The 26,259-nt window shown below is 35.8% G+C and overlaps 4 protein-coding genes across 5 annotated transcripts; 2 read left to right on the top strand and 2 right to left on the bottom strand.

The window, feature by feature from the left end:
- Nucleotides 1-1,089: 1,089 nt before the first annotated feature.
- LOC129810072 (farnesyl pyrophosphate synthase) lies at nt 1,090-15,474 on the bottom strand. Of its 2 annotated transcripts, none has more exons than XM_055860322.1 (6): nt 15,245-15,474; nt 10,339-10,689; nt 3,609-3,694; nt 3,413-3,483; nt 3,213-3,353; nt 1,090-3,142 (listed from the first exon to the last, which is right to left on the bottom strand). In XM_055860322.1, the coding sequence occupies exons 2-6, from the start codon at nt 10,512-10,514 to the stop codon at nt 2,372-2,374; spliced, it is 1,245 nt and encodes a 414-aa protein (XP_055716297.1). In that variant the 5' UTR covers nt 10,515-10,689; nt 15,245-15,474; the 3' UTR covers nt 1,090-2,371. The 2 variants fall into 2 exon arrangements, with proteins under 2 accessions (XP_055716297.1, XP_055716295.1); XM_055860320.1 differs by having other exon boundaries at nt 15,252-15,474.
- Nucleotides 15,475-18,567: 3,093 nt separating this feature from the next.
- On the top strand, nt 18,568-19,076 carry LOC129810083 (uncharacterized). The gene is made up of 2 exons (XM_055860340.1): nt 18,568-18,933; nt 18,997-19,076. Exons 1-2 carry the CDS (start codon nt 18,678-18,680, stop codon nt 19,074-19,076), a joined length of 336 nt encoding a protein of 111 aa, XP_055716315.1. The 5' UTR covers nt 18,568-18,677.
- A 14-nt stretch (nt 19,077-19,090) lies between these two features.
- LOC129810071 (UBX domain-containing protein 6) lies at nt 19,091-23,809 on the top strand. The gene is made up of 3 exons (XM_055860319.1): nt 19,091-19,609; nt 22,854-23,372; nt 23,452-23,809. The coding sequence occupies exons 1-3, from the start codon at nt 19,091-19,093 to the stop codon at nt 23,704-23,706; spliced, it is 1,293 nt and encodes a 430-aa protein (XP_055716294.1). The 3' UTR covers nt 23,707-23,809.
- Nucleotides 23,810-24,041: 232 nt separating this feature from the next.
- LOC129810077 (BTB/POZ domain-containing protein 3-like) lies at nt 24,042-25,363 on the bottom strand. Its single transcript, XM_055860328.1, has 2 exons — nt 25,259-25,363; nt 24,042-25,149 (listed from the first exon to the last, which is right to left on the bottom strand). The coding sequence occupies exon 2, from the start codon at nt 25,076-25,078 to the stop codon at nt 24,248-24,250; it is 831 nt and encodes a 276-aa protein (XP_055716303.1). The 5' UTR covers nt 25,079-25,149; nt 25,259-25,363; the 3' UTR covers nt 24,042-24,247.
- Nucleotides 25,364-26,259: the final 896 nt, after the last annotated feature.

The following is a 26,259-nucleotide window of genomic DNA, read 5'->3' as shown; positions in this document are numbered from 1 at the left end:
GCGCTTAGATAGACCATTAGATCCCCTAAATTTTACATCATTTTTTTTTAGAAAAAAGTTTTTATCCGTAAAATACATGCAGGACTTTAAACGCGATTATCTCTTAAACTAGAAGGGATACTTACAGTATTTGATGATGATGATGATGATGATAATGATTCTCCAATTTTGTAAATATAACAAACTCCGAGACATCAAAGCATCATAGCGCAGAGAGGGCCTTTGAAGAAAATTCAGGTGCGACCGAAAGCTCTGGGCACGACAGAAAATATGTTTTTCTTCTTGAGGAGAAACAAAATTTCCACTGGCGATCACTGGAAATGTTTTTATAGAATATAATGAAAAAGGTCTTTCTTTTGTATGGGAGCTACTACAATGAATCGTGTGGGGAAACGAATGTATACAAAGTTAAAAAGTCTTTTATAAACCTTGATCCCATACCAAGTTTCTGCCTTCTACTTTTCTTTAGAAAAGAGTTAATATGGAAAAAGTTCTCATTTTTTATGGGGACTACTGGAAGGAGGGCTGGAAGAAGGGCGTAGTATGCATGGATTCAAAGCTTTAGCAGTACACTGACCCCATACCAAATTTCATGAACATTCCTTGAGCTAATTTTGAGTAATTCGACGTCAAAATTGTATTTTTTGGACTCGGCAGTCTCCGCAGTTTTCTATCCTGTACCATCATATATAAAATGTTGTCGGGCTTTTGCCCTGAAAGATTCCTCAGAGAGACCAAGGCTTATCGCGGCCAATTGCCCGGCAGCGACCCAGCTCTGTGCCCCCATCCGAACACTTCCAGGCCATGTTACCGACTGACTGACAGTGTCTCCTGTCAGCCAATTCCCCACACGGCGGGCAACAGAACTATATACCGCCAGTAAAAGGCCTTGCTTGGAGCGAGAGGCGGGAAATATAAATTTCCCGCAAACAGGGAATGGAATCCACCAGCCGGGCTCTATTTCGCTATCGGTGGAAAATATTGCCAACAAAAAGTATCCACTTTACCCCAGGTTCCTATCTGTAAATACTTACCAATTAAAATAGTTACCAAAATTCCCAACGTTCCTGACAATAATAACTTGATTACTCTGTTTCTGTGAAAAATTTTTCTTTCATTTTTTTATCAATACAATTTTTTTCAGTTGACAAATTATAAGGTAAAGGACCCTATGTCGACCACTTAAGGAGATCTTTTGTGAAAAACTTATGAAAAAACAGTTATAATTTGTCTTTTTTGATAGGGTTTTATCTAAAACTATAGAATAGATCCTTATCTATCTTATGGTGAACTTCATTTAGACATAATATAATTTTAAATTAGAAAAAAATTAAACTGTTTTAAAAATGCGATGTGTTCCTCTACTCGACCACTCTGATATCAGAGTGCCTTTACTCGACCACCTGGGGTTCCTCTACTCGACCACCCATTTTTTCTAAGAAATTAAATAAACCACAAAACTATAAAGTCATGCATTTAACTTTGGCTTTCTAACACTTCATGAATAACGCTTAAAATTAAGTCAATCATTAATATAAAATAGGAAAACTCAGTTTTATGAATTTATTCAAAAGTAGTAAAACATTTAACTGAAAAAGCTCCACTTCCTATGATTCGTCGACAGGTCGAATTGAGGAACATTATATTTGAAATGCACTTTGAATTTTAAGACTTTAAATTTAATGTTTAACTTAATCGTGGAACTAAAATTTTTGCACAGAATAAAGATAAAGTCCTCAACTTGCGATTAGACTCAAAATTTGAATTCTCAAGTAATCTGTAAGGATAATAATTGAAATAATTCCTTAAGAAAACAGTTAAGAATATCAATAAGAATGCCATGAATTGATGAAAAATTGCGAATTTTTATTTAAGAAAGACTTTTAACGCTTCGTTTAAGTGCTTTTTTAGTGTTCTAAGGTCAATTTCTATGATATTTTTACTGATTTGTATTAATTATGAAATAACTGACCCTATGATGTTAAACCATTCGCCAAATATTAGCCGTACTCACTATGGCGCTGTTATCTTGTAATATCGTTATCTCGTTATCTCGTTATGTTCTCGTAATGTATTTTATAAATGAAAAATTATAACAAGATAACAGATTACGGAGATTACGAGATAACAACGCCATAGTGAGTACGGCTATTATTGCAAATGTAAATAATTTGAAGAGATATTTCGCCTGGTCGACCTGAGGAACCTAGGGTGGTCGAATAGAGAGGCTGTCGAATAGAGGATACTTTACCTTACATATCGTATAAAAATATTACAACTTTTATTCCTTACAAATCACTTCTGTCCCAGAAATCATAAAGATATCATTTAGTATCCTTTAACTTTAAATTATTTCAACATTTTTGTGCGCTTAGGATTCTCGTCTATACAACTTGTCCATGATTTTTAGGAAGACTTCTACAGGAATTCCCCTGGAAGTTTGTTGAATGTGCGTCCTGATCATATTGTAAGAGTCTTCCTCATAGATAGCATAAGTATTGGGCAGAGACAGTTCCTCGTAAAGTTGCTTGACCCTTGCAATGGCTTCTGGATCATTCTTTCCATAGCACTCCCTCATAATTTCCTTCTGGGCAGGCGTGGCTCTCTGGAGACATACAACAGCCAGCCATGTGCACTTGCTGTCCTGAATGTCCGTTCCAATCTTTCCTGTTACTTCCGGATCACCGAAACAATCGAGAAAATCGTCTTGGATCTGGAAGAAATAGCCCATTTCGAGTAGAATGGTCTTAGCCTGTCGGTAGGCTTCGGGATCTGTGTATCCAGCCAAATGCATCGCTGCTGCAATTGGCAGATAGAAACTGTAGTAGGAAGTTTTGTTGGCCACAATTGACTTATATTGCTCCATTGAGAAGCTCAGAACGTCCTGATGCGTAGATTTTGTGTCCAGAAACTGCCCAAGAGTTGTAATGAAGGTCATTTCATGGAATAACTCATAGAGCTTCACATAGCAGTCTAAGTGGCTGAAGTGCTCCTTCAGAATCTGGTAAATGCCCGCTTCAATCATAAGCCCATCATTTATGGCAGACAGCTGGATGTCTTCCAGCTTATACCAGCAAGGTTGCCCCCTTCTGGTAATGCTCCCGTCCATTACGTCATCGACAATTAGAAACATCGCCTGCAGCTGCATTGCACAATGCGCACAAAGTAGGTCAAAATAGAATCCCAGGAGACAATATCCAGACATCACTTACCATCTCAATACACCATCCAAGATACACAGCTAATTTAATATTAGCCTCCGTTAGAGCAGTTTTCGGCGCAATCAACTCATAAGCGTGCACCGTTGATATTCCCCGATACTTCTTTCCTCCTGGAACATTGTACTGCAATGCCTGAAATATCATCAGGAAGGTGAAAGTCCAAGAATCATTTTCACTAACATCAATTTTACCCTTGCGTAGTGCTTTCCAACGCCAACTGTGTCATACTTTTTTGTCTTTTCTTTGAGATCTCGCACAATATCTGCAAAAGCAAAAAATTATTATTCATTAAAAAAACAATTAAAATATCAAAAGAAAATTTATTGCGTAAGATACAGAATAATGATCCAATTACAATTGTGTGAAAAGATGAAAAACACATCAAACCTGGAAAATATGACATAAACTCTCGGCTTTTATCTTTGGAGACAGCAGCAGAGCCTGACATTGAGTACTGAATTGTTGATAGTGTTCTTAAAAAAAAGGAAAAACAAAAGGAAATTCATAAAAAACAAGCTAAAATCTAAAAATAAGTAATTTCATTTAAAAGGTGTAGCAAAGCGCCCCAGGTTTTGCGAAATGATTTACGATCGCATCATTTACCGGTTCTCAAACGATTTGAACCGATGCATCACTCAAAAGATCCCCAGAATAATTTTAAAAGTAATACAATCGATTTTCAGATAAAAATTAGTTAACGGCTGTGAATCGGTTCATTACCGGTTCAGAACCGATTAGAAACGGTTTAGTTTTACAGGAAACTCCAAGACCTTTCCAACAAGCCCAAACATGCCCCATTCGGTTGATAAATGCGCTCTCTAAAGCCTTTTTTAACTTTTGACCTTGAAAATCCGTTATTAGGAATGATTCAAAGGTATTTTCGTCTAAGGACGAAATGTCCGCCTGCGTAATCTCTAAAACACATCTAAAAATGAAACAAATCGCACGACGCGTTTTCGAGAAATCCCAAAAAACATGCTTTTGGATCGGATGGGGGAAAAATGAGTGGCATGTTAACGATTCCTGGGTCGACTTATGGGGGGGTCCTCCGAAGGTCCCAAGTCACTATCTCTTACCGTTTGGCCTCTAGAGCTGATGACAGCCGGACGGACAGACGGACAAATAGCGTGACGAAAATTCTCAGAAATCGTCTGAAACGTGAAGATTTGTTGACAAAAGTGGTCTCCGGGGGGTGGAAGGTGGAGATTTGGGGGGATTTGGGGGGGGGGTGAAAAAATCGAGGGATTATTATATACTGCTCTCTCCGTGGAGTTCGAGCAGTAAAACGATAAATTGATCACAAAGCCTCTTTAAATCTATCCAAAAATTCTAAAATAGTAACACAACTTTTTAATTCTTCCTTTGTCAAGGGCAGTTCACTAGTTTTGGGCATTTATAAATTAATGATTCTCGTTTTATTTATATTCCGACTACGCTGACGAAGTTAAATTTTACAGCCTATTTTTACCAAAATACTGCTCAAATTATTAAAATGTTTTCTGGGAAACAACAAAGTAATTAAATTGCGATCATTACCAAGATTAATAGCCCTTTAAGATCTAAAATTTAGTCACATCATTTAAGTTATTAATTTAATACCCTAAATTGCTTAGAGTTAGTTAATCATGACGTAAAATTGTATTATGGTATTATTCTTTAATACTAAACCTATCAAAACCGGTCAAATTGACCGGTTTATAAACTTAAAAAAAAAGTTTAAAAAAAAGTGAAGCGTCGAAAGTTTTGGCAAAGAATTTTGTGTTTTCCTGTCTTAAAAGGATTGCACCCCCTGACGCATCCGGAGGGAGTTCATCTCTTTGACCTTCTTATGGTGAATTGTCGTCAGTAATCTACCAAAAACTTTAAAAAAAAATTACAGTCGCTATTAAACTTTATGAATTTCTTAAAATATGCATGTAATATATTTTTAAGTGTTTATGGTTTCGGCACACCTTTTAGATCAGAAAAATTTCAAGAAATCAAAATTCACATCCTTTCTTTCTCACATGTTTTGCATATGTCTATCTCATTCTTTCGCACTCCAAATTCGATTGAGCTAAGTTAAATTTGTTGTGATGTTTAAAAGAAGAAGAAGAGTGCGAAAGAATGACATAGACATATGCAAAACGTGTAAGAAAAAAAGGGATTCGAATTTCCACTTCATGAAATTTTCCTGATCTAAAAGGTGTGCTGAAGCGGCTGAAGCCATTAAATTCTAATTTTTTCAATTCATCTCTGACAACACTCGAGTAAGCTCAAACAATGTTATAAGAAAAATTTGTAAACAAATAGATTTCTAATAAAGACTTCCTCCCCAGTCACTGAGGAAGACACGGAGCGTGTCGAAAGCTCTGAAGAAGAGATAGTTTTTGATCTTGGGTTGAAAACTCCACAAACAGTATTGCCGCATCCGGACGGAGTTTCCCTCTCCGAAAACACATCTATAGGGTGGAATCACCACTTCTCGCCTGTGCCCCACTTTTCGCCACCTATATTGAAATCGCTATTTTTCGCGATTTATGAAATAAATGAGCCGTAAAGTTATTTGTATTTTTACTGCTGCTACGTATAAAGTCGAAAAATAATAATTATTCGTTTTGGAGTGACGATTTTGAGCATTTTTAAGAGCAATATTTTAAGCAAGTGCATCGAATCTAATATTTCTTACCAAATATATTAAGTGTCATCAAATTTTTATCAAGCAAAATATACCTTTTTGGATAAATAATTTGACTATTGAATATTTAATTACACTTGTGGAATAAGGTAAAGTACCCTTACTCGACCGGGTTCCTTTCGACCGGTGGGTCAATTTTTGAATATTTGATGGTGAATTTCATTAATTTCTATGAATTTGTCACTGATTCGTATTATTTAAAGAATAATTGACCTATTAATGTTAGATCATACACAAAATATTATAGCAAATATAATTAAATTGAATAAATAAATCTACCGGTCGAATAGAGGAACCGGTCGAATAAAGGGTACTTTACCTTACATGAAATTTGTATTTAGTTAAGTATTATTTCATTTTACGTTATTTTTTTATAAAGATGAGGCATGGCGAAAAGTGGTAATACTCTGGAGTTGATTTTACCACCTGTCGTCATCTCTTTTCAACAGGCGACGCTAACTTCACTTCATAGATTCTCAGTTGTCAAATCAGCCTTGTTTACCTTTTACAATAGTCCTATAATTTGATTTCTCACATAAAAGTTAAGAAAAATCATTTAAAGTGAGTAATAATAAGGTGATCACGAGAAAAAATAAATTGATTCATAAATCAATCACAAAAGCATTTGAAAATCAAAAATAGGTACTTAACCGATTCATTACCGATGATAACCGATGCAGCTGGATTCTAATTTGCAATACTTTTCTAAAAAATCAAATTTTAAGCAAAAAGAAAAATGAGCCTTCCAAAGTAATTTACCTTTGACCTTCAATAATTCAAAATGGCGAATTTTCCGGTCATAAGTATGTTTGGGCGAAATGTTCAACTGGACTAGTTCTAAAACATATCCGAAAATCATTGAAAAAGCTTTGAGAAGAAATGCTGAATGTAATGTATGTATTCTTTTCATAATATTGCCTAAAAAATTCGAATTCGGACCTTTTCAAGTGGGTGGCGAGAAGTGGTTACAAAACTGGCGAAAAGTGGTAAAAAGTGGCGACGAATTAGTTAATTTTGCTTTGTTAAAAAAATCAGTTTTTTAAGTAGTTCAGCATTAAATTGTAGGACTATTGTTTTCACGTATCTAGAGCTAATACATCTAAGTAACTTTATGTCAAATTTGAGTTATCTTGTAATAAGTGTTCAGAAGTTATAATAAAATGAATCTCTCTTTTTCCTAAACATGGCGATAAGTGGTTACTCCACCCTATGGACTATACGTGCAAAACATGGACCGTAAAATTCGAATTTCCGAACAACGTGGATAAAAAATTTTATTGACAATTTTTACGTTTGATTTTGAAGCAAATTTGCTCAAAATCGCTGTAGTTTCTCTACTCGGAACTCTTGTTACACGAACAAATGGATTTTGTTCAAATTTTGTCAAAAGGATGTTATTTACCAATTTGACAAAACTTTTCTTGCATTTTATATAGAAACACTCCCTCCCTTTTGAGAAACTTTTAACAAGATTTAATTGGCCGCCGATTTGACAAAACTTTGCCATATTCTGTATAGAAAAACATCCTTTTAACAAACTTGTCTTGTTAATTTGACATGACTTTTTTTCAGAGTAGTTTTATCGTAATTCTTTGTAATTGACGGCTTTTTGTGAAATTTACAATGACTTTGAAGTCCGAATCTCTCGATAATTTGGATAACATCTTGCCCCATATTCCCGATTGAGGGAGAGTCTACTGTAATCAAAATTCAATTAAAATCATCTTAAAAATAACTTAAGAATTGTATAACTATTAAATTACTATTAGATAATTATAGTGGGATGATACAAAATTTGGTTTGGCCGAAATTTCAGATTTTACGATTTTACATAACGATTAAAACTTTGACTTTTAATAATTCATCCTGGAAAATTTTTCGATTTCGACATAATATTAATTTATGGGGGGGGGGGTCACCTAAAACCGAAAGCCGATATCTTTAACCAAGTAGTATAAGGCGAGGAGAAAATCTGCCTTCGAAACTTTGTATGAGAGAATAACCGAGAAGACATTACAAAGATCAACACCGTGTATCAGTCCCTGTATCCATTTTACTGACCAAAAAAAAAATTAAATACTCCCTCCGTCGTAATAAGTCATACGTTTGGAAAAAATGGGATTAAGGGAAAGTTTGTTGGTAAATGTTTTGTGTATCAACAATTATCTCTTGTAAGGAACTATTGCTAATGTCCAGTACTAAAATTGGGGTCCAGTCTTAATGGTATGTTTGTTGAGGAACGAATGTCTTAAAAATGTCTTATTTTTGGCGTTTTATTTTCAATATAAAATAGGTGCAGAATGGTTAGAGATACAGACTTGGGACCTTCGGGGGACCCCCCCATAAGTTGACCCTGGGACCATTAATATGTCCTTTATTTTGCCCCCACACATCCCCTTCCCCTCCAAAATCATCTTTTTAGGATTACTCGAAAACACGTCGTACGTTTTTTTTTCAATTCTGGATATGTTTTAGAAAAACATATCCACACAGGGTCAACTTATGGGAGGCCCCCTGAAGGTCCTAAGTCCCTATTTCTCAACATTTTACATCCAGATATTCGAACACAAAAAAGGATGTTCTTTTTATTGCTCATTCTGCAAAATTTGAGTAATAAAAAATGGCATAACGGTAATAACTGTTGAGTTCTACTTGTGCATACTAAAAATTTAGAACAAATTCTAGCCTGTAATGTTAATCGCAGTTCAATTATTAGTAATTAACTATCTACCGGAGCTCCTTGAAAAAAACGCGAAAAATGGACAACTTCAAGATATCGATTCCTCAACTTACCATCGTGGCAGAATCCTCATATTATCCCTGAACACGGAGGACAGTTCATACATAAGATATTTGCAAAAAACAAAAACATTCTCTGAAACCATTCCTTAATCCCTAATTTTTCTCCAAACGTACGACTTATTTCGGAACAGAGGGAGTAATTATTTTCAAACTAATTTAGTTGGTAAAATCGACAGAGTCTTAATTTTTACGAAATTTAAAAATTCCAGTAACGCGTAAACCGGTGAACATCGAGTGGGCAGCTTGCAAAATTATGATTTTTCACAGAGAGCTTTCGGCTCAAACTCAAAGTCTTCTTCAATGGTCAAATCTTGTTTTTTTTTTGTTTTGTCTGATGATTCACAAATCTGTAATTTAATTTGTGAATATTTTGAATAAATCTTGGACAACGTAATACTTTCTTTGCGTTCTCTCAGAAATTTCTTGGAAACAGGAGAATACCAAATTATTGCCAAAATATCATCACTCGGGAATGTCAAGAGCTTTTGTGGAGTTTGTTAGAGCAAAAACAGAAAACAACAAATGATCAACAATCTAATCAAAATATGAAATGCAATTTCTGACGCATTACAGAAAAGTTTATCAAGACCTATAGATAGAAAAGGAAATTAATTGCCCAATGATGTTTAAAAGATTGTCGCTTGCCCGATTTTTTTAAGAGGAACCGCATTCAGACATAAAATTCTGCTGTTAAGAAAAAATTAAAGAGGATCGTGGTCAGATCACGTTTTAGGTTCTCTTGTTGTTTATTCCAAAATGCCTGAGAAGATATTTCCCGCATTCAATAGAGAGCTAGTTTATTGAAAAAGCATAAAAGAACAAAACACTTTCGTCATGGGAAGAGCATAAGAATGAGTTTATTTATAGCAGAGAGAATTGCTTCTATACGTGGCTCTGTGTGTTTGAAAGAAATGCAAATTGTTTGTTTTGTGTTTATTCTCCATATAAATATTTACTCGCGCACAGATAAAAAAGCTCTCTAGGCACATTTGAACTTGTCGAAAGTGTCTGATATTTTCCAAAAAAAAAGAAAGAAATAACAAAAAAAAATAAAGAACAACAACGATCACTGATACGAATCATCCGACGCGCGAGATAGAAGTTCTGCCATGCGCAACATTCGTGGTGGTTTTGTTGAGAAGGTACAAGAGAGAAGTAAACTTGGTCGACCTTGTCGGAAGACTTCTCTGAATAATTCCACAATTTATGCCTACATTCTTTCGCAAGTTTTTATTTTTCTCAATGGACAAAGAAGCACACAAGAATACTTGGTCAGCCAATTTTGATAGATCGAAAAGATCAATCATGTCATCACAACAATTTTAGATTTTGCGTGCGTAATTTTGTCACAGTTTTCATTTTCTATTCCGGCGATTGAACCCACCGATAAGGAATTATGACCTTTGCCGATTATTCTTAAACCGCTAAATCGGGCTAATCTATAGTGCTTTATTTTATGAACTTCACATTCTTGATTAACGGTAATGGAACATCCTAAGATTTTCGGCAAATTACTTTATTATCTCGACTATCTCGAAAGTTATTAAATACGGTAAATTAAGTGTCTTCTCAAATATCTCTCCTAAGCTATAAGCAAAACGTTGAGAATGATGCACAAAATAGAAATGCATAAATTACCTTGTTGTCTTCCTAGACTTGCTTTCTGATGACTTCTCTGGCTCATTTTTCTTCAAATAGTCAGAATTGTTGACTTCACTGCTTTTGGATATACCCCTGAGAGCTACCAAATGCTCACCACGTAGTTTATTCTTCAGAAGATTCTGAACAAACGTGTTTCTAAAGACTGAGAACATTCTGTTTAATTCTTTTTTTTTAGGAACACACAAGATCACTTTGTCTCTTAACAGTCTATCGGTCTTAAAGAAACTGCGACAGCAGCACTGAGGGTGACTAAATACCAATAAAACACTCCCGTATCAGCTATCTTCTTGGGAATTCTATCCAAACTTAGTGGTGGCCAACAGTATTCTGAAATGATGAAAAATTGAAAGAAAACGCGGACGTGCTACTTATCAGCGATTCACTCCAGTGGACAGTCTCCCCACCACAAAAACACTGAACTCAATGAGAATCTGAACAGACACATTAGCAAGTTTAACTAATTTGGAATGTTTTATTTTATTCCTCGAATAAGATTCCATTGGAAAAAATTCAAATAAACTTTAAAATGGCCTGAATTAAAAAAGAACTGTTAAAATAAATTAGATAAATAAACAAAACTGTAAGAATGTAAAATGTTGTTTTTTTAATGCTATCGTTGTGGGAATAAGCCGACGTTAATTGTAATCAGCAATAGGGAAATCCGGAAGTCGTCGGGAAGAGATAATCACTCAGGGAAACACATCAACTATCTCCAGAGCTTTCGGCTCGGTCTCCAAGCCTTCATCAGTGGTCAAGTCTTGCAATCTTTCTCTGAGACTCGTTCAGGGTTTTAAGGGATAGCCGACGGTGGTGTAACTGAACTAGGTTTTTCAGGACAATCTGTCCTTATTGGTTGGTCTTTTCTTTAGGATTTTTGTCACTAATTCCTCTATTTTCTTATGCATCAGTTTTGAATTTGGTTAGGAGCTAATTTTCTTCTTTCTTCTTTGCACAGCGAACGGACTGGTAGTTCATAGGTTTGATTCATAGGATTTGATCAACAAATGACGCTCACCGGAAGGACAGATTGTCCTGAAAAACCTAGCTCGTTCAGGGTTTTGGTCAGGATTACAACAGGGCTTAAAAGGGTACGGGGGCACTATTCTTACACTGTCTTTTACAATTTTTGTAATACTTGGCACAATTTTCGGATCTTCTTCTTCGTCTTGGGTCTTGCTGGGATTTTCTAGTGCTAACAAAGAGAAAATCCCATCAAGACCCAAGACGAAGAAGAAGGTCCGAAAATTGTGCCAAGTATTACAAAAATTGTAAAAGACCGTGTAAGAATAGTGCCCCCGTACCCTCTTATGCCCTGTTGTAATCCTGACCAAAAGATTGCAAGACTTGACCACTGATGAAGGCTTGGAGACCGAGCCGAAAGCTCTGGAGATAATTGATGTCTTTCCCTGAGTGATTGTCTCTTCCCGACGACTTCCGGATTTCCCTATTGTTGCTTTAATGCTATCCCCGAAATTCTAAGTAATTAAATGGATAAAAATAAGCTTCAATCTCTAAGAAAAATCCTAGACATGAGATTGATCTCCTCTGCAGGACACACTGCCCTCTAGCGGAAGTAATTACTGACGTATATATTGCTTAAAACTCTTTAACTCTTTCGTCTCTTTTGGAACTGTAGTACCCAAAGAAGCATATGCATATTCTATGAAAAACAATGTTTTTTAATTATTCAGAACTGATAAAAATCCGATTCTTGTGGATGATTACAAACGATAAGGATGTCCAAATGTAAGATATTTTTTGCAGGACCTCAATTAATTCTTGAGCTTAGATATTTTTGATTAAAAATTGTGAAATTGGCTTGCAGCATATGCTGCGGTCCGGAAAGAGTTAAAGACGAATAGAACACCGGTGTCCCAAACATAAGAAACTAATTTTGTGGACTATTTAGAGGACAAAATAACTTTCTATTATAGTAAAAATAAATGGTTTTGTTTTTGGCACACCGGTGTCCCACTCGTCCTTAAAGGATTAACCGTAACTTAACCCATTCCAACAATGTCTCTAGAAACACTAGAAATACTGAAGATAGAATGTTCATATATATATATGGAATTAGCTCCTTTCAGAGTAATACAGTAGAGTCTCGCTATAGGCCATCGCTCTATAGTCCACAAGTTATCAAACGTTGATTTTAAAACACTGATTTTAAGTTAGGTTATGTTTTTTAGTATGCGACATGCATAACTATTTTAATATTTTTGGCAAACTTTATTAAGTAGTTGTGATAATTGTGATCCACAATGAAGAGAGCAAGGACAAGTACCACAATCGCAAAGAAAGTGGAAGCCGTCGAGCAATTTCAATACTAAAAATCGTTGATAATTTTAAAAAATTACATGGACTATATATAGTGCGACCCAAGTGTCAAATTTGAAACCAAATATGGACTATAGCGAGACTCTACTGTAGGTGATTATTGTGAAAGGGGACCCAAAGAGACATCTATTACGCGTCGCAACCGTCACCGAACTTAAATTATTTACGTTATATCATTACAAACCCTATTTGTTTGCAAAACGTAACAAACTAAGAAATAAATTTATCCCTTAAAATTCAAATCAGAATTCAGAATGAAGGAAAATATGATCAAAATCAATGCGATGTCAAACTTTCCGTGTGTCAATTCGAGAAAAAAAAATTGCATAACTTTCATGAAGCGAAAAATGAACATGTGTTTCAATAAATTGTTAAAAATTATCTAGTTTGCGCTGATTATAATATGCAATAGTTATATTTAATCAGTTAAATCAACATTTGCCGTAACTTCCTTTGACAACTTTTTGACAACAACTGGGGCGACATTTCAAGTTCAGCTTTATTTTTCTTAAGGGGTTACGTGGGTCGCGCAGACTAAAATAACAGCATATTTTTTCAACATCTTTTTTCAGCGGAATAAAAAAATATTTAATTCGAGCTCTTAAGCATATAAAGGCACATTTAGCTATTTCTCCTGAAATCTTGATTTCAAAATTTTAAAAACCGTTGGGACTTGATTCTTGGAGATAGATTTTGGATTTAAAAAAAAACATAATTTTCGGTGGACAAGATTTCTCATGGTGCATTCATCTGACGTCAAAAAACTAAATATTTCTTGATAGCTGATGAGTTAAAGTCGTACTTTAACGATAACAGTTTTAATCATAACAGCTGAATTTTTTTAGATCTTTAAATGAAAATTTCAGAAAATATAGTTTAAATGTTGTACTTTTTATGTTTAAAAAACTTAAATTAAAATTAAAATTTATTATGTTGAAAACAAAATTAGAGAAAATATAGTGTTTTCCAGTCTTTTAAACCCACGTAAACCCTTAAAAACGATCCTTGAATGCGATACTTTTAAATCAAAATAGAGAAAGTAGTACTAATAAACTATAAATTAACTCAAGAAAATATTTAGAAAATTATTTAAAAGCTGAGATGTAGATATCTATGTCAGAAAAAAAAAACATTATATAATTTTATTCTAACTTCCATCGTTTATAAAGCCGTAACTTCAATGTATGGAAATTTATGAAGTGTGACACTTTCGCAAATATATCCCTATTCCCACAAGCTATCATTTCATGAGTTTTGTTAAAAAGAAAATTGTGTGTCGTGTCGCTTATTTTGTTTGCAATTAATGATAGAATCAAAGAGTATATATACAAATAACTAAAAAAAAATTACTATTGCATTATTCAAACTTCTTTATATATTTGATAAATTATGTAATTGTTTCATTAAGATATTATTAAAATATTGCTGCAAATTGCAAGTCAAACAAGCGTTCTAAAGAAGTTACGACAAATGCTGATGTAACTAACGAGATGCGAATGGGTTAATTAAAGTTAGCAGTGTTGAATTGTTTCACATACTTCACCGATTTAAGCAAGTAGTGGAGAGAAGTAGCTTTTTTTTGTAGAATACTAAAGTTTTAAAAATGCGACTAAATTAATTAGTCGTAAAAATTACTAAATTAAAGAGACACGTTAAAATAAACTGTTGTTGTAAATTCAAATTCATAACATATTTACTCATTTTAGAACGGTTTTTCTCGGATCGCTACTAAACTATCAAATAAAAACTGTTCATCAGTCGAGCTGCCGGTTCACTATTCATTTCACTATCAGTTTATTTTAATATAATTGATTCATTTCAGAAATACTATATTGCAGGAGTACTAGAACTTGATTTTTTTGCGATTGTATGATTTTGATGTACTTAAAAAATAATTTAATGAAATATCATATATTTAAGGATGTAACTAAATAGCTTTGCTATTAAATTGAAGTGAACTAAATAAAATTTATTAGCCAAGCCTCCAGAAAGAGATGTGATCGGATATGAAAGTTATGCCATTAAAAATATTTTTTAAAATTGTTCTCTCTTTTAAGTGATTGTTTATTTATAATCTGTATCTTGAAAAATTACTCAGAACTGAGCCTGAGCTGAGCCTTTTGGATTCGAATTAATAATCTATTATAATAATAATAATAATAATAATAATAGCATTAGGGTCATTTTTTTACTATACTGCGGTTTAAAAAATAACATAAAAAAAATAATAAAAATCACAGTTAACAGTTTTAAATCTTCATTTTTGATAAACTAATATCTAAATGTGACTAAGAAATGAGACTAATTTATGCAAATAATTACTTTTATAAAGTATTCCTTTTGAAAATGTAAACTTCTCTTGATTTTTCTGTTTAACGAAAATTACTAAATTTACCTGCCCTACATAATAGATTTATATTAGTCAATTCGTTGATTAATTTATCTTTTTTGTTGCAGGTTGTAAAATATACAAAATACTAGTCGTTTACTGTTAATCGAATCAATTAAATTATTCATGTCCCTAACTTTTTAAAAGGGTGTGTACCTCTTACCGAGATGTTTTCTCTGTTTTGCCTGAATATCTGCTTCTAACAAAGATTTTCTTCACTTCTACACAACACTTAGAAAACTTAATAGCTGAAAAATCAACTGAATCACTCTATTTTACTGTATATTCACAGGAAAATGCAACTTTAGGTGCTTGCGCGATTATTTTTTAAACATAAGACGTCACCTGCGAGCACAAACAAACCAACTATCATGCCATTCTTTCTCATGCACTTGCACAAAACTGTTATACTCTTGCTCGAACTCTTCGATAGAAAGATGCAATCAGAAGATTTCAAATCTGTCCGTTTGTCCGGCATTGTACAATGCTGCAAGTGATACCCATCAAATTGTTTGAAATCCAACGATTTTTTTATTCATTCATTCATTCATTTTCAACCGCTTATCCCTATTGGGGTCGCGGGCCCATGACATCCAAATTAGCAGCCCACGCTTGTCGATCCTCCGCCACTTCAGGAAGATGTTCGGGTTCGATCCCGAGGCGTTCCAAGGCAAGATTCTGAATTTGATTCAGCCACCTTATCCTAGGTCTGCCTCGAGGCCGAGGTCTCCTCACAATGGCTTGCATAGCTTTTCTGAGGAATCTTTCTTCATTCATGCGTTGAACATGTCCATACCATCGAAGTTGTGATCTCTCAACCCGAAGAAGCAGCTCCTCGACTCTTAGTTCCTCAAGAACGGCCACATTCCTCACTCGATCTCTACGAGTGATTCCCTTAACCGCTCGAAGGTACCTCATCTCGGCAGCTTGTACTCGCGATCTTACGCTTTCGGTCATTACCCAAATCTCATGACCATAGGTGAGAATAGGAATGAACACAGCTTTGAAAACCGATAATTTAGCCGATCGACTAAGCTCGGCCTTCCTCAACACGCTTCTGCCAGGCTCCCTCATAACTGCAGAAGCCTGACCGATTCGCGACGAGAGTTCTACCTCCATCCTACCATCACTCGTGAATAACACCCCGATATACTTGAAGTTCTCCACCTGTGTCAATGAGTCTCCACTAACATGTAGAGTGCATTCCACAGATTGTCGGGAAATCACCATTACCTCCGACTTACCCACGTTCACCTTCATACCTGTTTCGGCACAAACATTTACAAATCGGTCGAGTGTGCGCTGAAGCTCTTCTTCGGAAGATCCAAAAAGAACCAAATCATCTGCATAGAGGAGATGGCTCACCCTGAAATCCCCAATACGAATCGCATTCCGCCCCCGACTGCGTTCCATAATCTTGTCCATGTATATTATGAACAACAATGGTGATAGAACACACCCTTGACGCAGTCCAACGAGTCCAACACCCACTTGAAAACCTTCCGATTTGGATCCGTTTACACGAACACAGCTACTACAGTCTCTGTACAATGACTGGATAGCTCCCACCAATTCCTCATCCAGTCCGTACTCGTGCAGTACATCCCAAAGTTGTTCTCTCGGTACTCGGTCATATGCTTTTTCCAAATCTATGAAACAAGCATAGAGTGGAATTGCATACTCCCAAGCCTTTTCGACAATCATCCTCAGGGTAAAAAGCTGATCCGTGGTGCTTCTACCAGGTCTGAAACCGCATTGTTCCTCACCCAGTCTGGGTTCGACTATTTCTTGGCATCTTCTCTCAAGGATTTTGGCATACACTTTGCCGGGCAAACTCAGAAGGGAAATTCCCCTATAATTGGAACAACTTTCTTGTTTCCCTTCTTGAACGATTTTTTTTATTTACATTGAAAATTTACGGTGTGAATCCTGACCTGACTGAATCCGACAGTCTCTCTAAACATGTGTACTGTCCAAAAAAGTTACAGTGAGTAAGAATTACAGTAGATAGAGCACATTTGCTTAACAAAAAAAAACCCAAAACGGGAACAATCCCGTCTGACACAGGGTAAGGGGGCCCAGCGTTGAGCCATTAATTAACACCCATCTATAGGAACTATTTTAGCTCTTATCGGCAAGATCCGAGTGGTGCGCCCGAATTAAGAACTGGATTTTGCCAAGTACATCAATGGCGGTGAAATGAAACTGTCAATTGCACATCCTGATTTCATTTTAGAATTTTATACAAACGATAGAAGATACAAAGATAGTTATATATTTTAATTAACCAGTATAAACGATTAAACACTTTAGAAAAACAAAAACAATTGTATAAAAAAAATTGTCTCATAAAAAATACTCACGAAAAGGTAAGAAAAACACGTATTTCACGGTTGCAAACTTGTTTATTGTAATGACGACACTCTTCTCTAAACGAAACGCACCGCCGCATATTTATTATTATTAATAAAATCACTCAAATCGCACAAAATCACTCACAAACTTTGTGCAAATTTTCAAAACAAATAAAATCTTTTGGAAAATATCCCATTCTTCTGACAGCTAAGCAACACGGCTGGCAACATATTTTTTTTTAGTTCTGCTGCTCACCACCATGAACGCAAAACAGTGTCCTTCACGTATATTTGGTAAGGGGTATTTTGTATGGGACCTTCTTAAAGGTAAGGTGTGAAAGATAGGAGTTAATTTAGGCTATAATCCACGCTTACTTGGTCAGACGGGATGTGTCATTAAAATTTTGAAAATTCAACTGTCTCACGGATTTTTTTTATGTCACCCGGAAAAAAAGTCCACGGATAAGCGAAAGTCTACTGTATTTAGGGTTATTTGCTTTTCGCCATACCGTCTCCGCCATATTCGCCGCGTTCAGTCAATTTTGTCTGGATATTTCGTGAATTGCCCCTCAGGTGGTGTATTTACAGTAGAGTCTCTCAAATCTGAATCTCTCAAATTCGAACGCCGTTTGGATTCAAAACGTAAATTGTGAGGTTATGTTAGAAAGTTCGTATTCTTGGTGAATGAAAATCATATTTATGTGCTTCTTCCTGAATGTTTACATACATTATGATCGTGTAAAATGAAAAGGAAGTATTTTACCACTAAGGCTTGCGAGAAAGTACGGGAATTTGATTCAAAGTACAATTTAATCTCACACAAATTTCGTTAGTTTTGAAAAAATCGTTCGAATTTGGGAGGTGAGAAATGTCAAAAATACCCCCCGAGCGTTCGAATTTAAGAGACTCTACTGTATTTAAACGGATGTATTGTGAGATTCTTAATAATCTCACCTACTATTTAATTTTAATGTTTTGAATTAAGTGAGCGCTTTTACAAAGAGCTTATTTAAGTACTTAGCGTTAAAACTAGGTCCATGCCATCATGTTCCTTACCTAGTAATCCCGGGACGTTAGATTTAAATCACTGACTCTATAATTTTTGTGTCTACTGTAGGAATTGTATAACAGTTTTTTGTCATCTTTTCTTTATGAAGAAGAAAATAAATTATTGCGTGTGATTGCAATTTTTCCTGTAAATTTAATGTGCAGTTTCCACCTTGCTACAGGTCCAAATGTCTCTTGAGACAATTTTAAATATTACTTTGTTGTCCGAACATCTGGAATCCTCATTGAATTTCACGAGAGGACTCTATCAATTGATCCTGTCGTATTCCTACGAAAATTTGACAGTAGACTTCGTCCCTTTCACGGATTTCCAATTGGTTTTGTTGAAATCCTTCCTGACCTTGTCCCTCATCACCTCCAGTCTTGTTATTTTCTACTGGCTTAAGTACGGCAGTGTCATCTCAGATAGATTCATCAAACCAAGTAAGTCACGCGAGAAGCCCTAAATTTATCCCACCCAGCTGATGCAATCCTGTCCTGTTCCAGGTACTGTCAAGGAGATTGAGGAATTGAAGCTGTCTGTGGCTCGTCTGAAACTTCCCAAGGAACATACCCCTAGAATCTAGAAAGTTCCATCAAGATGCCCAAGAAATTGGCTCAGTTCTTTGCGAGGAAGAAGGAAGAAGCAAAATTCAAGCTCGCTGGTCCGGGAAGGAAACTCAATGCCACTGATCCACAGCCAACGACGTCCCAGAAGAAGACCGGAAAGGAGGTTTATGTGAAGCCAGCGAGAAAGGAACTGGGACAAGAAGCCAGGAATGCAGCTGCAGCTGCCATGGCGAGGTGCACCAAAAAAGACACGAAGGAATTCAACACGTCCTTGGCAGCCATTCAGGCGCAAGTGCGACGGGAGTTGGAGGCTGAACGTCGAGCGAAAGAGGAGAGCGCAAAGGCGCCGCAGAGTGAGGCGATTCCGGACGAAAGGAGGAATCTGGCTGTGCAGGGAGTTTACTTCAGGTGCCCACTGGTCAGTGATGAAGTTCTCCCAAAAAGTGAATGGAGAACAAAGATTAAGGAATTCCTCTACGATCAATTGAACAATGAAGACAGCGGACTCTCTGCCTGTCTCATCATTCACAATTGCAACACAAAGGACAAGGTATGGAGTTTTTCCTAATTCCAAATTGTTTTTTTTTTTTTTCAATTAAAGTCATGGTTAATTTATTTGTTAAATGAATTTATTATCAAGATTTTCAAGCTTCAGTTGAAAATTCTTTTTAGTGGTTTATTGTAACCGATCAAAATTGCATGTCCTCTGATCGGGCTCAAACTTTGTCCAAAATTTTCTTGCAAAAATCTCAATTATCACAAGTTTGTCTGGATTTAAGTCTTTCGTCTCTTTTGGGACTCTGAGTACCCAAAGAAGCATATGAATATACTATGAAAAACAGTGTTTTATAAATATTCAGAATTGATAAAAATCCGATTCTTGTAAATGATTACAAACTATAAGGATGTCCAAATGTAAGATATTTTTTTGTAGGACCTCAATTAATTCCTGAGCTTAGATATTTTTGATTAACCCTTTAAGGACGAGAAGCTTTCCGCTGAGCAAAATTCAATGAAATCAAGTTTCCCTCGATATTTTAGCCTAAATAAGAGATTTACGGTTAAAAAGAAATTTTCTCATCCCTAGGAGTCCTGGAAAACCATGGGTCATATATGACCCAATCGTCCTTAAAGGTAAAAAAGCACAAAATTTTCCAGACGACTAGTTTACTCGTTTGCTCTGTTATTTTTGAAAGATAAATAACTTGAATATATTTGTAATAATAAAAAAAAATATTTAGAGTACGAGTAAAAATTAAAACGATCAAAAATTAATTTTAAAAAATCTCATTCAATTTTTGGTCTCAAAGACTCTTGAAGACTTGTACACAAAAACAATAATTTTTATGAAAAAAAATGTATTATTGTTTACTTCATTTTTAATTTTTATGATATTCATCGAAACAAATTTCACATTACTGGTAAGGTAACACAGAGATAAATGTCGCATGCCTCACAAATACAATTGGTCTTATGTTTGATGGTAATGGGTAGCTGCAATGTTTCTTGTCCCTGGGACTTTCAGACGTACAGTTGCACATTGCTGTGGATCTGGGAGTTCTTCCGGAGTTGATGCGTTTTCGATGAAGACTTCAAAGTCCACTTCATCGACGTCTTGTTCCAAATATATTATGTCGCTTTCGTTCAGGACAAGATTGTCGGCATCATTGCTATCTTCCGAGCATAATATGTGGATGATTTCGGGTTCATTGATCATGAAATTTTTTTTACATTTTTGAAGTCATGTACAAGAGTAAAAAGTTATGAATTTATAACATATACGCGGAAGTATCTTATAAATTATCAAAATATTACCTTCTTCAGTCAGTATTGCACTGGGAAATCTCAGCTAATTGATATATCACACAATATTACACGAATAATTAACTATTTTGCGCACATAAAAACAAAAGCATGTAACAGTCTAACCTCAAATCTTCGAAAATCCACTAGTGGCAGATTCAGTGTTTTTTACCTTTAGGGACGATTGGGTCATATATGACCCATGAAAATTATGATGCTTTCCTGAAAATACCAATAAACTATAATTTTTACTTTGTTGAGAAATATTATGTATAGTTTTTATAGTTTCTAGTCCCAAGAGGTTTTTCCTTAAAAAAAATTAGAAATATTAAAAATATTGAAATTCAAGCACCAATGTGAAAATTTGAGAATTCATCATTTTTGAGCTTAAATATTTTTTATATAGCAAGTAGTTGGAGATTTGCAAAAAATATCCTAGATTCCTACATCTTTCTACTTTGTGATTTGGTAAAAACATTAGAAAGAAATAATTTCAGGTAGTCAGGAAAAATTATTTTCTCTATGGGTCACGGGTGACCCAGTCGTCCTTAAAGGGTTAAAAAATGGTGAAATTGGCTTGCAGCATAATGCTACGGTCCGGAAAGAGTTAACTATAGTTTCCAGGGGCATGACATTTCCTATGTTTCCCATATGTTTCTAGCGCGCCGAAAAAACTTTTGGGTTTATTAGCTGTTTTCTGCCACTATAGAATGAATTAGCAAAAAATATAAATGCAAAATACCAAAAAAAACCCCAAATTGGCAACGTACGTAGTTTTGGAGATATCTCGTGAAATGTGTACGAAAACAGAGAAAAATTACACTAAAATCGGTCGCATTTTTGAGAGCTAATGTCACCCCCCTGATAGTTTCCGTCTCCTTGACTGCAGCTTTTATGGCATGGATCGGGCTCATTCGATTTAAGAAAAGCTTAAGCCCCCGATCCCCCTGACTCTAGTTCGTAAGAGTCAAAATTCATTTTTTTTTCCCTAAAATGCCTCTAGCTCTGGTCCTAATTGTTAGAATTTGTTTAAAGAAGGCGTTTTCAAAAGGCCTCGCGAAATACCACAAAATTGAGAAAGTTCGTAAAACCACCGTCAGGAGCGCTATTACTGAAAAGAATTTTTTCCCAATTTTCTAAGTTAATTATTATCTTCGGCGTTATTGAATGGATCGGCCTGAATTTTAGTATTTTATAGCTGTACTTTATATCTGTCAAATAAAAAAAAACTTAACTCGCTTGGACCGGACTCCCTTGACCCGAGCGGTAAAGGTCAAAGTTGAAAATTGACCGGCCTATATCTGTGGTTCTAATTAACATTTTGACCTGAAGCGCCCCAATTCCTTCCTCCCAATTCTTCTTTGTGAGCTCCTGGTACGCCACTTCGTGTCGCTACCTGTCACCTCCATACACTCAGTGGCTGGCTGGAAGGAACCGACATGGTTCGAATATAACGGATACTGCCACAGAGAGATTGTAGAGAACGAAACTACTTTACTGTGCTGGCTGGAAAAACAACCACTGACCTAAATTTTTGTCTAAAGTTTCGTCTCAATGAGCACTTCCAGATAATAGTTCAAAAGTTCACCATTAGTGGCGCTACGGTAGCGTAAAAATTCAAACTCATTTTTCTCAAAAACGCCATTATGGAAGTTGATCAAATTTTAGAGTGTTGTAGTCTAGAGGCTACGAAGTTTCCAAAAAGTGACGTGGGTTCGCTGTGGTTACCATAGAACCGGAGAGGTGAGGGATCAAAGTTCACGAAATTCAAAACACCATATTGACGGCTCCATTGTACACTATATTCAAACCTATTATATTATATTATATTATATTATATTCGACCTCTAAATGACCTTATATTAATATATGTAATTTAGGTCATCCGTTCGAACATCCCATAAAGCTGGGACATTTTTCTACCTTTGCCATTTAATTCATTTCATTAGCAAAAATGCGATAGGAGCAATTTTCTTTTGGGCTATTTTCAGGCTGATGCCTGCGTAGAGACACTGACCAAGTATCTGGAGAATATTATAAATCATCCGGATGAGGAGAAGTATATGAAAATTCGCATGTCCAATCGCATTTTCAGCGAGAAAGTGCGTCATGTAGAGGGGGCTCTTGAGTTTCTCCATGCAGCTGGATTCGAGGAACAGACAATAGACGGTGAGACGTTTATGGTGTTCTTCTCGAAGGGCCAAGATGGCACGGAGCAACTTCAGGTGCTGCTGGATGCTCTGATGTGTGCTGAGAAGATCAATTTGGAGATTGATCGAAATATTCAGGTGCTGTTGCCGTCTCAGGCCAAAAAGAATGAACTGCCGCAGGATTTCTTTCGCATAAGCTTGGAAGAGCTGAAGCGAGAGCAACAACTGAAAACCGAAGCCCTAGAGAGTTCACTCGTTCTCAAGACCAAAGTCATGCGAGAGAGGGAAGAACTCAGGATTATTAATCGCTACAGGTATACCCTTATTCGTGTTCGATTTCCCGATGGCGTTTATTTGCAGGTGAGAAAGGAGTTGATCTTTTTTGGTTTGGATCGTTTGAATGTTGTAAGGCTAAAATGCGGTTTATGTTGGCTTTCAGGGCACATTCAATGTGTATGAAAAGTTCTTGCAAGTTCATGAATTTGTGCAGTCTTGCATGAAGCACGAGAGTGCAGAATTTCATTTGGTGGGTCCAACGGGACACAAGTTCGAAGAAGATGACTTTGAGAAGTCTCTGTACGATTTGAGACTTGTCCCAAATATTTTGCTGATCTTTTCCTACGATGATCCAGAGTTGGTTCCTCCTGGAAATTACATCAAGGAGGAACTTTTGATGTTAATCCAGCCACTATAATTATGTGTAATTATTATATTTCTGTTTTAATTATATTTATCTCTATTCAGTTATGAATTTAAACATTTAAAAAGAAATAAAAGTCTATTTAAAGCAACAGAAATTCCTTTTTGATTCAGAAATTTCTGCGATTCTTTATCCTTAAAATTCAGTTGGTCCTAGTTCGGATGCCTTGTCGCCTGTTCTGTTCAACCTTGTCCTAGAATATGCCATGAGAGTCTCAGTCCTACCAACAATAAGCTGATTTTATTATTGGTTTTACTTTTTTCTCCCTAATTGATATTTTAAATTAAGATTTACAGCATTAATAAAATAAAAATGTATGTTTTTCCTATTTCAAAATATTTATTCAAGTTATTTGTTCCATTCATTGACTTCATATTTCTGGACATAGGCATTTTTCAAGTGATCCTCTCACGTGTATTTCTTGCGTTTATCAGGCTCTGGTTTTTTTAAATTCTTATCTTGACCATAATCTGTATACCGATCATACTCCTCCGCAACTCTCGAAAGTTTTGCACATGCTGCAGCTGTAGCATTTTTAACAACGATCTTTTGGAGAGCTTTTATTTGACGACTTTCTTGGGACATTGGAGAAAAACTGGAGAGAATTTGAGTAAGTGTTCTCTTGTACCCAAAGTAGAAGGTCCACGATTTGCTGAGAAGTCAACAGGGATGGTTTTTTTCCGCACAAAATCAGTTCTTTGATGGACATTGTAGGAAATCTTATCAGGTAAACCAGTTTTCCCAGTTTCTTCTGCAAATCTTCATTAGACAATATTCCATTTCCTCTCTCACTTTTCAGCATTTTCACAATCGCTGAATACAATTCGAATTCTGAACATGGCAAATCTGATGATTCCAGTATTATTTCGAGAATACGCTTGTGGGCTTCAGAACATGTAAGACTCTTTATAATTGTCAAAGGGGATGCCTTACATACTTTCTTCATATGATCATTGAGCATTTTGATTTGAAACTTATCAATGGACTCAAAGTATTTTGCCAAATTTTCTTCATTGATGAATTTCATCACAAATTTTATCACCATGTAAGTTAATGTTTCGACAAAGTACTTCCTGGATGCATAGAGAATTTCCAGAAAGTTTTGCTCACTGATTTCCACAACTTTATTGTAGATATGCCTAATCATTATGCGGAACATTTCATACGATATATCTGTGATAGAAATTTGTTCTCCATGTTCCTGGCCACCGGATGATGAACCAAATAGCTTTCGAAATACCTCACTTTTGTCTGCAAGTCGATATTTTTCCGCTAGTAGAATAGCTCCGCTGTCACGTGGAAAGATGAATTTGATGTCGGGAGCATCACCAAATTTTACGGCGGATTTCCTCTTCTCATCCGCCATGGTAGTGATACTTTCGGATGTGATACTTTCGGATGTGGTACTTTCGGATGTGGTACTTTCGGATGATGTGTCTGTCATATTTGATTGTACGCTTATATAAGTTTAAAAATTTGAAGAATCTCACGATTTTGATGTATCCATTTGTCGACTAAAAAGATTGAGCAAGAGAGCAAGTAATACCTTGAATACGCTACTTTTGGTGCTGCAACTTCCGAAAGAAAAGGAATTTGACACCCCTGTTGTCTTTCGATATCGGGCTAAGACTGACCTGACAGATGTGACAGATGTCAAAAACCCAAAAAAAAAAGGTCCCAGTAAATTTTCCTACCCGGCCGGCTTATCTACTATGTAGAAACTCAGTGTATACCCGGCCGGCTATTCGTACTGACTTCACAGGTCGTACCGAGTATGCAGTGTATTTATGTGAGGAAAATACTAATTTTCCGTACTTACTATGTACAGTAGACTCTCACTCAATCGGCTCTTTTTCAATCGGGCGACAAATTTTGTTGACAGTTTTCTCTCTCTCTCTCTCTCCTTTTTATGTTTTTGGCTGTCAGACTCAATCAGGTCCATATAGCCATTTCGCTCACTCTTATTTACTCATCTCTCCTTATCATTTTTCTTTTTGCTCCATCACAAATCCTTTTTTTGCTCCCTTATCTTTTATCATACTTCCTTCTTGATATTTTTGCGTTCAGTTTGTAGGTTTTTTTTAAGGACGGTGAAAAACTGTTTTCCAATTATTCACCGGACGCGCTTCGATCAAGGATCGAACCGAGGGCCTCTGCGTCACAAAGCCAACACTTTGCCCATTGAGCTACCGAGACCCCTTGACAGTTTTCACGTTTAATTATGAAGCTAATATGGTCAAATTTGCTGTAGTTCTTCCTATTTTATCGTGATTCTTTATAATTGAGCGCTTTTTCTGGAATTTACAAAGGCTTTGAGGCCATTTACATCGTCGCATTAGATTGAGATTTGTTTAATTTTTTTCGGTGTAAACGGCAAATCCAATACGACCCCTCGTATCGAATTGGATTGGATTCAACTTGTCCCAAATGTCCCAAAAATTTTCGGAGCGCGCGAAGCGAAATTCGGAGTACATTTGACGTTTAACCTAACCTTAATTTTGTGTTATTATGGTGAAGAAGCTAAGTACAAAATAAAATATTCAGGTC

The sequence above is a fragment of the Phlebotomus papatasi genome, chromosome 1 (assembly GCF_024763615.1).
Source record: "Phlebotomus papatasi isolate M1 chromosome 1, Ppap_2.1, whole genome shotgun sequence".
In the NCBI taxonomy this organism is placed as follows: Eukaryota; Metazoa; Arthropoda; class Insecta; order Diptera; family Psychodidae; genus Phlebotomus; species Phlebotomus papatasi.
Note: the sequence above shows the minus strand (reverse complement) of the source record. Positions and strands in the feature narration are given on the sequence as shown.

Coding starts and splice junctions, on each gene's coding strand:
- LOC129810071 (XM_055860319.1), top strand. CDS start 19,091: ATGCCCAAGAAATTGGCTCAGTTCTTTGCGAGGAAGAAGGAAGAAGCA. Junction 19,610..22,853: donor ATTGCAACACAAAGGACAAG/GTATGGAGTTTT, acceptor GGCTATTTTCAG/GCTGATGCCTGCGTAGAGAC. Junction 23,373..23,451: donor CCGATGGCGTTTATTTGCAG/GTGAGAAAGGAG, acceptor GTTGGCTTTCAG/GGCACATTCAATGTGTATGA.
- LOC129810083 (XM_055860340.1), top strand. CDS start 18,678: ATGTCTCTTGAGACAATTTTAAATATTACTTTGTTGTCCGAACATCTG. Junction 18,934..18,996: donor AGATAGATTCATCAAACCAA/GTAAGTCACGCG, acceptor GTCCTGTTCCAG/GTACTGTCAAGGAGATTGAG.
- LOC129810077 (XM_055860328.1), bottom strand. CDS start 25,078: ATGGCGGATGAGAAGAGGAAATCCGCCGTAAAATTTGGTGATGCTCCC.
- LOC129810072 (XM_055860322.1), bottom strand. CDS start 10,514: ATGTTCTCAGTCTTTAGAAACACGTTTGTTCAGAATCTTCTGAAGAAT. Junction 3,695..10,338: donor AAGTCTAGGAAGACAACAAG/GTAATTTATGCA, acceptor CTTTTTTTTAAG/AACACTATCAACAATTCAGT. Junction 3,143..3,212: donor TTGGATGGTGTATTGAGATG/GTAAGTGATGTC, acceptor TGTGCAATGCAG/CTGCAGGCGATGTTTCTAAT.